Below are 15,560 nucleotides of genomic sequence, written 5' to 3' on the forward strand. Positions count from 1 at the left end.
AGGCTGGTGGGTTTTGCGCTCAGCTCAGTTTGGTGAACAACAGTGATTGCTCCATACCTCCCCTTGTGGCGTGCAATCACGTTGCAGCCGTTTGTTGTTACATCCGGGGATCGTGGCGAGATGGTAATGGCGGAGGGTACTGCAGTTCTGAGGAGAAATCGGCCGGGAACTAAGGCACAGGTAGGCGATTCAGTCTCGGAATTCAGTCGGAACAAAAACGCACTACATAATAGATTCGATGGAGACATGTACATATATTTTAATACTGGTCTTTCTGGGATTCAGTGATAAGCGAACCTGCATTCCAGTGTTGTACAGGAAGGTTTGGGCCTAATTGCCGTCTGTCTAGTCTCTTGCATAGTTCGCTGGGTCCTCTTTTTAAAGGTGCTCGCTTAAGTTTTGCTGCTACTCTTATTTTAAACCACTTTCGATGTAAATCGTCCGTTTTTGAATGCAAAAAAGACGGGGTGTACTACGGAGGAACCCTGGGCAGGGATTTATTTATGAATCAACATTAGCCTGCTAGTTGCCCGCAATTCGTGCAGTAAGACATACATCTCTACGTTAACGTCACTTAGCTAGTTGGCTAATGTCTGTATACAGTCTATGGTCTGAACCGTAGATCTGAGGTTGTAATCTGAAGTTTTTGTGTTCTCCCCGCGACTCTTGTGCTGGCTTATGCTGGCTCGTTGCAGAAAGCAGTTCAATTGTGCAACAATTCTCAGGTGTTGAATTTTGCATCAAAATTCTCTTGACATCTCAAATTGTATTTTCCACAAAGAAATGTTCTATGGAGGAAGTATTATTGAGATTTGGGTCACAGGGTCAAACCCGCTGTTAAAGTGCCTTTTTGGGGTCATTCTCACCCTATAACTACCTCCTTTAAAGCTAAAGTTTACTTTTAGGAAAATATCATTTGAACTTTAGTGTAAGTTTTAGATTGACCAAACATTTCCAAGTTTGCATTGTGGTGATTTGGAGCCATCCAGCCTGATGTAGACCAAAGCTGGAAAGTTGAGTTTGTTTTAAGCTTCAGTGTGCACACGCCTCTGCCTGCAGGACTTCTACAACTGGCCTGATGAGTCATTTGAGGAGATGGACAGCACACTCGCTGTGCAGCAGGTAGGTCTGCCGCAAGTGGTGATTTCAGCAACATTTATTTGTGTAAATTTCTATTATGTCAATTGCGTGTGTAAATTGCTTTGTGTATCATCTTTAGTTTTTAACCATCGTGGAAAATCCAAATTGGCAATGTAGTTATGAGGCGATGGTTCATAGAACCGTGTCCACAGGTACTGTTTTTCTCTCCCCAGTACATCCAGCAGAACATCCGCTCAGACTGCTCCAACATCGACAAGATTCTGGAGCCTCCCGAGGGCCAGGACGAGGGCGTGTGGAAATATGAACACCTCAGGTGCCTGGAGACCCTGTCCTACAGCACATTTATACAGTGCTTGCATGCCCAGTACTATTCTATGTCAAGTGTATACAGCACATACACCATCACCACTATTCTACACCACACTTACACGAACCTTACTTGCCCAACACTGTCCCATGCTATGCTTACACTGTGTTTACACACCCAACGCTGCCAGCACTTGCATATGCAACCCTTGCACTACACGGCTCTCATACAACCAAGACAGACTGGTATACGTACTCAGAATTGCCTTCCACAGCACTTAAATAATAAACATCACACGTCCTCACGTCCTCATACGTATTTTGTTTGTCTTTTATATGTTTTCTCCCCTACAGGCAGTTCTGTCTGGAATTGAATGGGCTGGCTGTCAAACTGCAGGTACCGTGGTCCGCAATGGGGTTTTTTAGCATCGGAAAACATTGAGTCAAAAATATTGAGATTTGCCAAGGTGGCGCGGAAAATGATCAAGGCAGTCACCTTGGAATCCTCTGTGCCGGACACCCTGGTGAGATGTGTGTTTCTGTGTCTGTGTACCTGCAGAGTGAATGCCACCCAGATACATGCACTCAGATGACTGCCACAGAGCAGTGGATATTCCTGTGCGCTGCCCACAAGACCCCAAAAGAGGTGAGTGTGAAATGTGTCCCAGCATGCTCTCTGCTTTGCTGTAGAGTGAATGTTGCTTCACGTATGTGTGCCTGTCTGTGTCTGCAGTGCCCAGCCATCGATTACACCCGACACACTCTGGATGGAGCTGCTTGCCTGCTCAACAGCAACAAATATTTCCCCAGCCGGTGAGCTTTCCACACGCCTGTCCAACCCAGGCCTTCAGCAGGGGGCACACTCTTACCAAAATGTGCCAGTTATAGCCTAGCGCCGGTTCACACACACGCAGCTACACAATCCACACTTACCTGATTCCACACGGTGATTGACGTACGGTTGTAAGAGTATCCACCATGTTGGCTGGATGTGTGTGTCCCTGCAGGGTGAGCATTAAGGAGTCCTCTGTAGCTAAGCTGGGCTCAGTGTGTCGTCGCGTCTACAGGATATTCTCCCACGCCTACTTCCACCACCGCCAGATATTTGACAAGTACGAGGTAAGTAACAGGGATGTGATGCACGATTTCTCATAGAACTGTGTTTTGCATATTGTACAGTCATCATTGGTACAAAACAAAGGTAGAGACAGAATTTTATTATCACTTTACTCTGGTCATTAAACACTGATGTGATTGTGTCATAATGATAATATTCATTATTAACATTCCAACAACAGAAAGTTATTGGAATTAAGTAGAATAAAGGCAGTACACTGCAGTCTGTACAAAGGCAATTTGATCTTGATCTTGATCTACATCTACTGGAAAATACGGACAAAAAAAATCTCAAGAAAAACCTGTGCTAGCCTCCAATATGTCCAATGCCAGATATTAGCGTGATTCGGGCTATGAAAGTGAAGGCAGTTATTTCTGGTTCGCTAACAGCAGGTTTAACTGATAACGTTCTGCAGCGACGACAGTAGAATGTGACTATGTACATTAGACCATAGAAGAATAACTACTCCAGTGGGTCTAAAGCACATCTTACGCGCACCCTCCCTCTCCCTCTTCCTCTTCTTCTCCTTCCTCCTTTCTAGAATGAGACATTCCTGTGTTTCCGGTTCACGCGCTTTGTGATGAAGTACAGCCTGATGTCCAAGGATAACCTGATTGTGCCCATCCTGGAGGAGGAGCAGAATGCTCCCGCTGTTGGGGAGAGTGAGGCCTGAGCAGCAGGCTGCAGCATGTCAACACTGCCCCTTGTGCATCTTCTGCCAAGCCCCGCCAGTGTACAGACCCCATCCTGTCCTGCCCCTGTACATATCCCACTGTGACCCATCTCGCCACTGCACATGCCCCACAATGCCCTGTACTGCCCCATGTATATGCCTCCCCCCCACCCCTGTACATACACTGATTCACCCCATCCTCCTTGTACATACCCCAACCCCAAAATATGTGGCCTGGTCTAGTCAGCTCTGTGTTCTGCTTAGTCTCTCTGCCCCTCTTATATAAAATTATTTAATGTGTGTGTGTGCGCGTGCGTGCGTGCGTGTGTCTGCGTGGCAGCGAGATTCTCCCTGCTGCTCCCAGCTGTGGGCTGGCCACTATACCTTTTTTTTTTTCAAATTACAATTTTTTAAATCTAAAGGTTATTTTCGTTATCAGTTAATAAAATTGAATATATTACCCAGAACTGTCTCTTGCTTATTCTTTCCCTTCTTTAATCCATCTGCTGATGGTTAATGTATGTCCCCATTTAAAAAAGTATCTATATTAACTACAACGCTTCAGTAGCAAACTATAATGCATTATATGTTTTTTAAAATAAAAATTTTTTAAGAATGTAAGCTTTCTAAGTCGCCCTGGTTATAAACGTCTGATAAATGTCTAAACTGTAGATATATACAGTGACTGCATTTAATTAAAACTTTTGGATGGGGTGGAAGAATCACTGATCAATTTGTAACCTGGAATGGGCACAATTCCTTGATGGATACTTATCTACACATTGTGGTGTAGGGTTGCACTGGTCGCACACAACAGGGATGTAAATTAATATAAAGGATCCTGGGAAGAAAAATGTAATTTCCCTCAATAACCTGAGTATTACAAAACTTCATTTGTATAAAGCATATTCCCTACAGTTTTACAGCAGAAAGTTATTTAAAACGAATGTTTAAAAAACAATGGTAAACAAGATTTTGAAAATAATACTGAAAAGGCCTTGTGAAAGCAAGATTCAATTATAAAGTAAAATAAACGGTAATTAAAACAAGTTAGTCCGCATAAGGTATTTCATGAACTAGTCAAGCAAATACCATAACAGTAAAATATAGCTCAGAGAAGTAACTCGTGGTTTGTTAGTTGAAATAGTACCGTTGGTTTTGGCGTTGTGGTCCCTTTCGGTGCACTTTCGCGTCGCTTCAAGTTGATGACAATATTTGGTATCGTTTTCGCTATGATCCAAACGCGCCTTGCAAATCGAACACTGGATGGATACGAACACCACCTATAGGAACTTGACACTATTGTTCTTCTGTGATGTCGGTGAAACGCCACAAAAGGTCTTGCTCAAAGCAGATAAGGCAATTTAACTTTCTTGCCGCTGTAAAAATGTGCCACAATAAATATCTGCCATGATAAATACGATTTAGTGCATGTCTGAACTATTTTTTCGTTTATGAAATTGCAATAATGATTCCAACAGCCGATTCACTGCTGCAATATGACAACCCAGTCTTGGTGAGCAAGAAGTCACCTCAGGTAGGCTACTTAGTTCTTGTAAGGTTTAGTGGCAAAGAATGCTGGTTATCTGGACGTTTAGCAAACTTTTAGCGCTGTTGAATGGATAACGTTCCTAAAATACTCCTAAAAAATGTGATTTAATAACGTTATCCATTCAACAGCGCGAAAAGTAACTTGTAATAAATTAATTGTAGCCTATGGATAGTAGTAATAGTTACATTTAGCTACGTAAAGAATGTTGCTGCATACTAACATATTTTCCTAATAATCATATTGCTTGTGTTCAATCATCAATCATATTTCAATCATATTGCTAGTGTAACGAACGTTAACAATTTTTGTTTAGTTAAATTCTGCATATTTCTTCATATTCAAATGGGAGCGAACATCACAAAAGCTGTAACCAACCTTGTATGCTTTAGCTAAGTAGCCAGCAAAACTATGAAAGTTTCAAACACAAATGGGGAAAAAAAGAAAATTCTGCTGAGGTTGTTGCTTGAGAGGAGGGTATGGCGGACTGGGCAGAGGAAAAATACCAGTTTTCACAACAGTGTTGGTCAAATTTTCAGGATAAAGCAAGCATGGGGATTAACTGTTTTTGGCAGAAATATTAATATCATTGTGAATATGGGACAACCGGAAACACAATACAGAAAATTGCATCGTATGGCAGGCTTTACATGAGTGTACCTCCTATCATAATGATATTTAAAAATGTTCTAATACACAGACAAGCAAAGAACACTTTTCCTATGCCTGTAGTAATTATGTAATTTCTTCTCTGGTTCATGCTCCTCCTGTGATGGCAACCTCCCATCAGCCAGCTGGAAGCTCCCCAGCCCTCACTCCCTCCAAGCCGAAGTCCCTTGCTTTGGAAATAAATAGGGAGAAAACTGAGGATATCCTCCATGCCATTCTCCCACCGAGGTAAGACCCCGCTATAAACAAGCAGCATCACTACATTTCCTCTCTTCACTGAGACCTGTTGCTAACTCCCACTTTTTATATGGTGTCTATGCTGTAGAGTGTGGTCAGAGGGTAGCAAGCTGTGGGTGCAGTCTGTGTCGAGCACACCAGGCACACGCATAGACGTCATTAAACTGCAGGAGCTGCTGGATCTGAAGCTGCAGCAAAGGCAGGCTCGAGAGACTGGTATCTGCCCTATCCGTAGGGAGCTCTACACACAGTGCTTTGGTAAGATGCACTAAACCAATTGTTGAACCACACCACGCTCATGTGAAATTGCCTGCTAGATGCTTGGTATGTCCAACCATGCATTTTCCCTGGTTTCTGTTGTTTCTCAGCGCACGGTGCAATAGCCAAGTCTTCCCTTTCCCTTCCTCCCACAGATGAGCTGATCAGACAGGAAACCATCAGCTGCACAGAGAGGGGGCTGCTGCTGCTGCGGGTTCGGAATGAGATCCGTATGTGCATGGCTGCCTACCAGACTTTGTACGAGAGCAGTGTGGGCTTTGGGATCAGGAAAGTGCTGCAGTCTGAAATAGGCAAAGCTGAATTGGAGAGAAAGGTACGGATACAGATTGGCCTTCCAAAGACCAATAGGAGAACAGAGGGTTGGCTTCTTCCCTTTCTCAAACCATTAGGAGGCAAGTGAAGCTACTCTTCCTCAGATTAATTGGCAAACAAAAACCCATCCTTTCCCCTTCTGCGTACCAACAGGAAAACAGAGGGCTAGCACCTCTTCTTCCTCAGACCAATAGGGGAAATAGATGACTCACCCTGCCCTCTTCCATAGACCAATAGGGAAAGTAAGGCCTGGCCCCACCCCTTCCTCAGACTAATAAGGGGACAGAAACTCACCTAATTGCTACTGCTCCTCCCTGCATAGAGACAAACCCTGGAGAAAGATAAGAGGGACCTGGAGCAGCAGGTAAAGGACACATGGGCAAAATGTGAGGCCATAAAGATAAGAGAGATGGAGCGACGGGAAGCAGAGGACAGGAAGCATGCAGAAGAGATTGAGTTCCTGAAACGCACCAACCAGCAGCTCAAGGTGTGCCTCTCCACACTAGACAACTATAGCTACCCCAGAGCTTCAATAAACATTCACACAGTTTCAAGTGCATATTCCACATATTCCACATATGCCTTGTTTATGAGGATCAACCCATATGTGTATTAATCAAGTACAGAGGTACAGTGACCTTTAGATTCATAACCTCTCAAAACCTCTTTAATACCAGAGTGCACCTCTTGAGTTACTGTGTCTGCTTTTCTTTTTCATCATTTCAGTTCCAGCTAGCTGGCATCACACAGAAGAAGTGACCAGAACCACATGCTTCACGTGAGAAACCACTCTGCTAAGGAAGTTGCCACTTTAAAGGACTTCTGATACTGAAAGAAAAATAGAAGAAAAACAAATGAATCATACAGAGACATTCATAAGAGCTCTAAAGTATAGACAATCCCTTAATGATTTTTTAAAATAATTAATATGTTTCAAAAATATTTGTGTGTGTAACATGAAATGGAAAAATGTAAACTTTGAACTGCACCTGTAACTGACTTTCTTTAAGAACTTTGAAAATATTAATTGGCTGGTTTGGCTTGGTATAGGGCATTCCATGTTGAAACCCATGAAAAAACAGAAATATGAAATTGTTCCAGTGCTCATTGTATAAAAGCAAAAATAAAGCCTGCCATAATTCCATAACTTGCTCAGCTGTGTATGTTAAATTCCTGTCTGACTGGGCATGTACATGGCTTCACTGAGGGCAACTTGATAGGGATATTTATCCCTAAACTAACCCCTAATGCTTAAAATCATAACCATAACCCCATACTACCTATAATCCATTGCCATAATCCTAAACCTATTGCGTTTCTTGGTTTTATTATTATTCTATAAATTTTCACAGTTTTGGCAACACCGAATGGTTGGTTCACATGGATAGAGGGTTACTCCAAACGGCGATTGAGCAATTTTGGTATTGATTGGCCACTTGATGGCACTACAGCAAAAAAGTTTAAAATGCAAATGTTGACAGGCCTTATCTCCTGACTCCTATGTGTGTGGTTAGATTTTCTGTTATTTAATTTAAATTTTTTTAAAAAAACTTAAAAGTAATTTCCTCTTTGAGCAGGGCTACCCAACCATGTTCCTGGAGATCTACAGTCCTGTGGGTAAAACATTTTAAACACTTCAAGTGTTAAACACTTCCAGATACTTATCCACAGCCCTGATTCTCTGTACCCTCCTCAGTTTACATTACCCAGTCAATAAAACATGGCAAAAACATGTTGTGTTTGGGGTTGTAAAGACCATTTTCCTAAAGGACTGATTCAGCAAATTAATTGTTTGGTCAGGGAAAGAAAAAAAAAAGTAAAGAAAAGAAGAAAAAAAAGGGAAACACTAGGTTAAGGGTACTGTTCAGTTTAAAGGTAATGCGTTGCACCCCCATTTTCCAGTACTCCAGCCTCTAGAGGGATAAATACTCCAGAAATGTTAGCACATTGACACATCACTGTATTTAATGATATCTGTTATTCAGTTAATTGATTGATTGATAATCAAGAATTGTAAATGGAAACAGGTTGAGGGTCGACTCTCTTGGGGTTCAGTTCCCACCACAAGTTTTTACGTAGGCATTTGAAACCTGCTACTTTTATTAAACGCCTCATTGTGAGTATTTACAATTATATTTTAGTTACTGCATCTAGAAATGGTGGCCATTTTGGATTTGGTTGATTCACATAAGAATGGACAGACCAATAGAGGACACTGCCCAACTATGACTGCCCAAATTTAATTAAACATGATTTCCCATCTGACTGGAGAAAAAAAAAGCAAATTGTTGTTTTAAAAATTGTATTTGATATTTTGGACACAAGCATATGGTTTCAGTTGTTTGGCTGATTTTTCACTGACCACAGAATTTAATCATAAATGTCTTCAAAAAGACATTTTTATCCCTGTGTTTCCTGTAAGCTTAGTCTCATGTGTTTTCCTGATTTTCCACAGCAATTAACATTTCTTCATAAATGTCTTTAGAAACATTATTATTCATTTTTATCTCTGTGGATTTTGAATAAACATGATATACCATCTGTCTAAATAAAAAACAACATATTTAGAAATGTTCTGTCCTATGTCTTAATGTATTTTATTCATTTTATACAGAAATAAACCATTCTTCATAAATATCTCCAAAAATGTTATTATTCATTTTGTTTACCATGGGTTTCAAATAAAAATTATTTCCTATTTTTCTGAATAAATAATTTCATATTGTGAATTTATTTATTTATTTATTTATTTATTTAGGACATTTTGAATTTATTTTGCTGATTTTCCACTGACACCAGCTTTTCATCATTGTCCTCAAACACATTTGTATTAATGTAATTCACCATGCATATACATGATTTCCAATGTGTCTGAATGAAAAAATTACATATTTAGATTTTTTTCCCATCACATTTTGGACTAAATACATGTACTTTTCGTAAATATCTCAAAACACTTTTCACCATGGTGGTTCAATAAACACAATTTCCTGTCTGTCTAAAATAAATAATGACATGTTTAAAAATCTTCCCATGGTTTGGACATAAGGTCTTACGCATTTTTTGGTTTTCCAAGGAAATAAACATAAATGTCTTCAAAAATGTTATTGTTCATTTTGTTCACAATGGCTGCTCGATAAACATAAAAACACAATCAAAACATATTTCACTGTACACATAATCAGGCAAGAACTGTAGTCTTCAATGCACAAATACTGTGTCAATAATAATTTTTTATTTAAAGTTTCATACAGAGTACAATTTCAATTTGAACATGAAAGCATGTGTAATTTTAAAAGTGTACAGTAATTACTGTATATGAAGAATGCATTCATATGAGCTGTATATTTCAGTACCTTGTTTTATGTTGTGTGACCACTAAGGTTGTAATATGAAGTACCAAATAAACATTTCTGGAACTATTTCCATATGTCAGGGAATCTGGCACACTTTGACTGATTTATGTATTTGAGGTGGCAGAACATTTAAAGAAACCCCATGCAGTGTGAATATGAAGAAACACGTGGTCAAATTACTTGAACAAATATAGAATTTGGCTTGCTTAGAATACAGTATGTGGAACATTGATAAAAGTTTTGTTGAAACCTGCCATCAGTTTGATTTCAATAATTTGGTATTCAGATGTTAGAAACCGTGTTCATGTACAGTGTGCGATTCGTCTATGAGAGGAATTGGGCTTTTGTTATGTTGAATAAACCTTTTTGAGTTAACTTGGGTTGTATGTGAACAAATAATACCTCAAAACATTGTGTAGTGTGATGCAGTGTTGTGGTTGGAGGAAACAATAACCTTTTAACACAAAGGTTGTAAGTTCAAATTCTGGAAGGAGCCAGCATATTTAGTTGACATTACATTTCAGAATTTAGCAGGCTTACAGAGAGCATTTATGCAGAGTGACTTACACAGAGTACATATTTTTATACAAACCATTTAAACAGCTTGACATTTTTACTGAAGCAATTCAGATGAAATACCTTACACAAGGGTACAACAGAAGGGTAAATTGCCAGATTTGAGTTACAGGACCAGATCCTCACTGTGTGAAATAGACATGAACAGAGAACCAGAGTGAATGCTAACAGAGATTTGTCCGATAGAGGGTATTGAAGGCCATGTAATTTATCGTCTGGGTAAAATAACAGAGCATATGCCCAGTGACATAAAAAACATCTTACCCTTGAAACCACCTGATGGCAGTAAAGACCTCCAGTTTGGCCAAGTATTAATGCAGGCAATTGATAAATATACATTGATAACTTCTTCAACTATACAGTAATGCACAGTGATATGAATTACAATATCTTCAAAATACATACTGATAATTGCTAATACCAGGGTATTATATATTACAGTATTGTTTGCAAATGATATCAGACTCACACGCTATACCACAAGGAAAGGAAAAGGGCAAACATTCGTTTTTTCAATGAACTTATTTTTTAAATTCCAATTCACATTCTTCGATGCATGTTTTAATTTTATGATGAATTTTTTCATCAAGTTGTGTCATAGTTGAATGACAAATACTGTAATATGTTACAAATCAAAGCAATTAGGACTGACAGAGAGGGGAAGAGAGAGAGAGAGATCCGTTTTTTTCGACAGAGCCTGGAGAGTGAGTGAGATACACATTTCCCAAGAGGAGTATTCTTGGGGCCCAGTCCTACAGGGTGGATGGCTTGCAAGGTCAGTGTCCATCATATCTCTTCACCCTGGAGTTCTGGGAGTACTGGCGATAGAAAAAGCTAATAGCTCAGGGCCCAGATTTAGTGTACAGTCTATGTGAGTGTTTATGTGTCATGTAAAAAAGACAGGGATGCATCAGTCCTTGACCACACTTGACCTTTTATTGGCAGCATTCACATTTTTCAAATAATGCTTGCACACAACTATGAGCAAAAGAGACTACAAGTTAGTAAAAAGGTTTCTTTAGAGTGAAACTGCTCTGATTAGAAAATGCTAGGCAGAAGAAAAGGAAAGAAAACTGAATGACATAGGACAATTCCAGAACAAATACCAGGTGTGATGGGCTAGGCTTGAAATGGGTGTTTTTGCTTTGTCTGTTCATACATTTTGAAATGCTGTCTTCCATTAACTATTTATTTATGCTGTAAAGTGTAACATTTAATTTCCATTCATCTGGCTCTCAGAGAGAAGGCATATTAGACCTCAGAAGGCCGAAGCTCCTCATTGTGGGTACGAAGAAGCTGGTTTTGGCTATTATGGCGACTTTCTTAATGATGCTATAATGCACCCCTTTTCAAACTTTGGTTGCCCTGTGTATTGCATATTGATGTATAAAAACGAATCTGAGAAAAAGTGGTTCAGATACAAATATATATGTTCAGCGATTACACAATCTGAAATATACAATCTTCTGGTCCCCATTTATGGAACATTATTTAAATGCTCAGGAATGGACAGAATAATACATATATGTACAGAAGCACTTTGGTGTAATGAATCTCACGATTAGCTCCATCTACGTTTAGTATTCTTTTTTGAGCTTTGGCTTTTTACATGATTTGAAGATATGCATATGAGAATTTTGTAACCCCAATTTTCTTTAAACATCTATACTTTCTTTGATACATTATCAAGAAAGACAATGGGAGGCATAAGACAAACATTTTAACATCACGAGAGGAAGGGTAGAGGTGGTTTTTCCACAAATTAATTTTGTATACATTGTGACACAGTTTGAATAAATACAAATCGAACACTGAAATCTCAAACAGGTATTTTTCCTCATCATCTACATTTTGGTTTTTCCTTTTTGGAAATAAAAAAAACAACATGAGTAACATGATATGAAAAAGTAAGCGCCGACAGAAATGAAAAACATTTTGAGAGAAAAAGCAAGGAAAAACTAATACAGCATATGGTATTGTTTTCCCCTGCACACATAATAAAATAATGTATAATTGTATAAATATTATAATATATTATGATAAAAAACCTTGACTTAGTATGTTTCATCCGAAAGAAAAAACATTTTCTTGAGGCTCTTAAATAAAGAAGTTAAATTTCCCATAACAAACGGGACATTTCTGGGGGGGCTGGACCTTTACATGTACTGTTAGCGACTAGCTGTGCACAATGCAATAGCTCAACAGGAGCAACATTTCAGTTCTGATCAATTAATTTGTACAGTCCACGATAACTTCCAAAGAAAATCTAATAGGATAAAAAAGGGGGAAAAAGTTCTATACAGATAAGTGTATTTTAAAGTTTTAAATAGCACATTATTACACAAGATGAATTTATATTACATTGTCTTGTTTACTTTTAGCTATCATGTCTATTTACAGCAATTGTGTTTTTATTAGCCTATGCATTAATCTGTTCATGATAAATTGCCTTGTTTACATCTGTAACGTTTGAGAGCCAGGGTGGGTAAAGGTTGGCAAAAAATGAATAAATAACAATAAAAATAACAAATAGTAAAACTTTTTATACAATGTATGTCTTTCTGCTTGCAGGTCTATTTTGTTCCTCTTTAATTTAATGCTAAATGTCTGTGCAATCCCTTAAAATTCATGCATTAGAGACTGAAATATTGTCTGGACATGGCATTTAAAAAAAAACTATTGTTTCAATATATAGGCCGCAATTTTTAAAACTTTGATAATTAGCATATCGAGTAAAAAAGTATTATACAAAGTTTTCTTTGCATCATTTTCAAGGATTCCAGTTTTCCGTAATGCTTTTTTTTGTCTCTTGTTCAACAATACTTTTGCTGATTGGGCTTGATCTTTATCAACATGCTGGCTGTTTGTACAGGGAGAAAAGAAAGGATATGGCTGGTGGTGCTTTCTATAATTCAAACAGTCATCTATAAAATATTTTTTATATATATAATGGCACATAGGAAATGGTTGGCTCATTAACACATTGTCTTTTTTCAAGTTCATTTTTTATATTTCATATTGGTTATACACTAGGTAACTTAAATTTGGTTAATTCGTTATAAATAAATGAAGAGTGAGGTGAGTATATTGGTAACATATACCCATTACTGTTACCCTGATCTTTTTATAATAGGCTCCTATTTGTAAAACAAAGTGTTAAACAAGTCACTTTGGATCTAAACCCAAAAATGTAAACACCATGTTATCTCTGATAGAGAGTAGCTACACATCTGAAGGATGGGACTTTTAAAAATAGCACTTAAAAAATTTGCCTTAAAAAAACATTTTACTGCATTTTCACCGAAACATTCACTAACCTTGTGTTGATTGTTCCTTTTGTTTTCAAACCTTTTGAATTCACTTAATAAGAAAATAACCAAAAATACTAGGTATATAAGAACGGTTTTCTTACACTTGCATTGCCATTTTGGCATATCTCATTTAATTTGTTTAATTTCTTGTTGAAAGTTCTTAGTCTCTGCTCTTTCTGGGGAGACTATTGGCATTTCCCTTGCACTGTTTCAGGCTCATACTGTCAAATCATCTGACCTGGCCCTGCTGCTGGCTCTGCTCAAACTGCTCAGCGGTCTGGTGTCTTCTATTGTCTCAGTGGCCTCCCCTTCAGCTTCAGCAAGAGGTTCCTCTTCATCCTCCTCGTCCTCCTCCTCCTGTAGCACCCCCTCCTCTGCCTCAGTGGTCTGAACGTAGGAGGGTAAGGTCTCATCATATACCTTAGATATATTTTCCGGGGGTCCTGCCTCCTCCAGCTTCTCCTCCAATGTCTCAAATGATGTGGGGAGTCTGCCAGCCTCCATTCCCACCTCTGTCAGGGGGAAGAAGTGGGACGCGGGCTTGTCCTCTTCCAGCAGTTTGTAGCCCTTGGCCTTCTGGATGGAAGAGACGGCCATGGAGGCCAGGCTTTTCTCTGGGACAAGCCCCCCCTCTGCTTGCTGCTGGGGGGTCTTGCGGAAAACAAAGTGAATCTTCTTCAGGCCCAGGTGGCTGATCTCCACAAAGTTGAGGAAGAGGGAGACACAGGCCACCGCCAGCATGAAGATGATGAAGACGGTCTTCTCAGTGGGACGCGAGACGAAGCAGTCGACGGTGTTGGGGCAGGGCCAGCGACTGCATTGGTACAGGGGCAGGATGCGGAAGCCGTAGAGGAAGTACTGCCCCACCACAAAGCCCACCTCGAACAGGGTTTTGAAGATGATGTGGCAGATGTAGGTCCTCAGCAGGGTGCCCTCCAGGCGGAACTTCTTGCTGCCCTTGGTGCTGGTCTCTTTGGTGGTCCTGACACTGCCCTGGTCGGGCGCCAGAGGCAGCCGCTCCTCATTCATCTCCTGCTGGCGGTTCATCTCCGCCTCCTCCCTTTCCTTGCGCTTCTCCTCCATGTGCACGTGGTGCACGGCGTGGCCCACATACACCAGCGAGGGCGTGGAGACGAAGATGATCTGGAGCACCCACAGCCTGATGTGGGAGATGGGGAAAGCCTCGTCGTAGCAGACGTTCTCGCAACCCGGCTGCTGGGTGTTGCAAACATAATCCGACTGCTCGTCCCCCCAAACAAACTCAGCGGCCGTGCCCAGGATTAAAATCCTAAAAATGAAGAGCACAGTCAGCCACACCCTCCCTATCACCGTCGAGTGTTCGTTTACTTCCTCTAAAATGTTCCCCAAGAAGCTCCAGTCACCCATGGTCCACGGTTATTGCTGCAGATCAGGAGAAAAGGGTGGGGGGTAAGGAGATGTTAAAAATCATGCAACTAAAAAATAGTCCATAAATGAAAACCCAGAAGTCCCTACATGGAATAGATCAAATTGGTTTTACTTGAAAAAATATAGCATTCTGTCACAGGTGAAAATGAAACAGATTACAACAAATAAAATAGCAACCACTGTAGTTTGTGCACACAAGGTGACAAAGTTTTGCTTAGCTTTAAACAAATGTGGCCTGGGAGTCTGTCATTCATTGAAAATGGGAAAAGACAACCACCCCTGCGGCTGTTCGCCTCTCCAACTCTGTTTTTACACAAAAGCAACATTACCGCCGGAAAACCACACGCAAAACTGGCTCCAGCAGCAATTTAAAATATAATTTAGCAACAAACAACAGGAACAAACAGTTTGAAAGCATCCAGGGTTAGAGCATCCATCTGAAAAAGCAATATTAGTTCAATGCCATCATAGGGCAACTTGCCACAGTGCCAGCTCCAGTGCGGTTACGTCCACTTCTCTCGGCACCCTGCGGGGGAAAGTGAACTTTTTTCTCTCTCTTTCCCACCTAAAGCCCTGTCCTTGTCGCACCACTGAGCAGATGTGAATGAATCTGGTCTGATGGTTGGTTTTTAGTTTGCTGCAATATTTAAGCTGGGAGCCAGACGGC

The 15,560-nt window shown here is 40.1% G+C and overlaps 3 protein-coding genes across 3 annotated transcripts; 2 read left to right on the plus strand and 1 right to left on the minus strand.

The window, feature by feature from the left end:
• The first annotated feature begins 55 nt into the window (after positions 1 to 55).
• On the plus strand, positions 56 to 3,664 carry LOC118213634 (MOB-like protein phocein). Its single transcript, XM_035392639.1, has 8 exons — positions 56 to 180; positions 1,060 to 1,122; positions 1,314 to 1,414; positions 1,762 to 1,804; positions 1,967 to 2,053; positions 2,141 to 2,220; positions 2,415 to 2,526; positions 3,066 to 3,664. Exons 1-8 carry the CDS (start codon positions 121 to 123, stop codon positions 3,195 to 3,197), a joined length of 678 nt encoding a protein of 225 aa, XP_035248530.1. The 5' UTR covers positions 56 to 120; the 3' UTR covers positions 3,198 to 3,664.
• A 1,001-nt stretch (positions 3,665 to 4,665) lies between these two features.
• LOC118214374 (axonemal dynein light intermediate polypeptide 1-like) lies at positions 4,666 to 7,183 on the plus strand. The gene is made up of 6 exons (XM_035394284.1): positions 4,666 to 4,734; positions 5,537 to 5,643; positions 5,741 to 5,910; positions 6,066 to 6,244; positions 6,566 to 6,730; positions 6,970 to 7,183. The coding sequence occupies exons 1-6, from the start codon at positions 4,666 to 4,668 to the stop codon at positions 7,000 to 7,002; spliced, it is 723 nt and encodes a 240-aa protein (XP_035250175.1). The 3' UTR covers positions 7,003 to 7,183.
• Positions 7,184 to 13,702: 6,519 nt separating this feature from the next.
• Positions 13,703 to 14,872, minus strand: LOC118214392 (gap junction alpha-8 protein-like). Its single transcript, XM_035394315.1, has one exon. The coding sequence runs from the start codon at positions 14,870 to 14,872 to the stop codon at positions 13,703 to 13,705; it is 1,170 nt and encodes a 389-aa protein (XP_035250206.1).
• Between the last annotated feature and the right edge of the window lie 688 nt (positions 14,873 to 15,560).

Source organism: Anguilla anguilla, chromosome 15 (genome assembly GCF_013347855.1).
Source record: "Anguilla anguilla isolate fAngAng1 chromosome 15, fAngAng1.pri, whole genome shotgun sequence".
Taxonomy (NCBI): Eukaryota; Metazoa; Chordata; class Actinopteri; order Anguilliformes; family Anguillidae; genus Anguilla; species Anguilla anguilla.

Excerpts from the sequence above, each read along its gene's own strand:
- LOC118214392 (XM_035394315.1), bottom strand. The coding sequence starts at position 14,872 with ATGGGTGACTGGAGCTTCTTGGGGAACATTTTAGAGGAAGTAAACGAA.
- LOC118213634 (XM_035392639.1), top strand. The coding sequence starts at position 121 with ATGGTAATGGCGGAGGGTACTGCAGTTCTGAGGAGAAATCGGCCGGGA. Across the intron at positions 1,415-1,761 it reads TGGAAATATGAACACCTCAG|GCAGTTCTGTCTGGAATTGA; the intron begins GTGCCTGGAGAC and ends TCTCCCCTACAG. Across the intron at positions 2,054-2,140 it reads CCCACAAGACCCCAAAAGAG|TGCCCAGCCATCGATTACAC; the intron begins GTGAGTGTGAAA and ends CTGTGTCTGCAG.
- LOC118214374 (XM_035394284.1), top strand. The coding sequence starts at position 4,666 with ATGATTCCAACAGCCGATTCACTGCTGCAATATGACAACCCAGTCTTG. Across the intron at positions 4,735-5,536 it reads TGAGCAAGAAGTCACCTCAG|CCAGCTGGAAGCTCCCCAGC; the intron begins GTAGGCTACTTA and ends ACCTCCCATCAG. Across the intron at positions 5,911-6,065 it reads GCTCTACACACAGTGCTTTG|ATGAGCTGATCAGACAGGAA; the intron begins GTAAGATGCACT and ends TTCCTCCCACAG.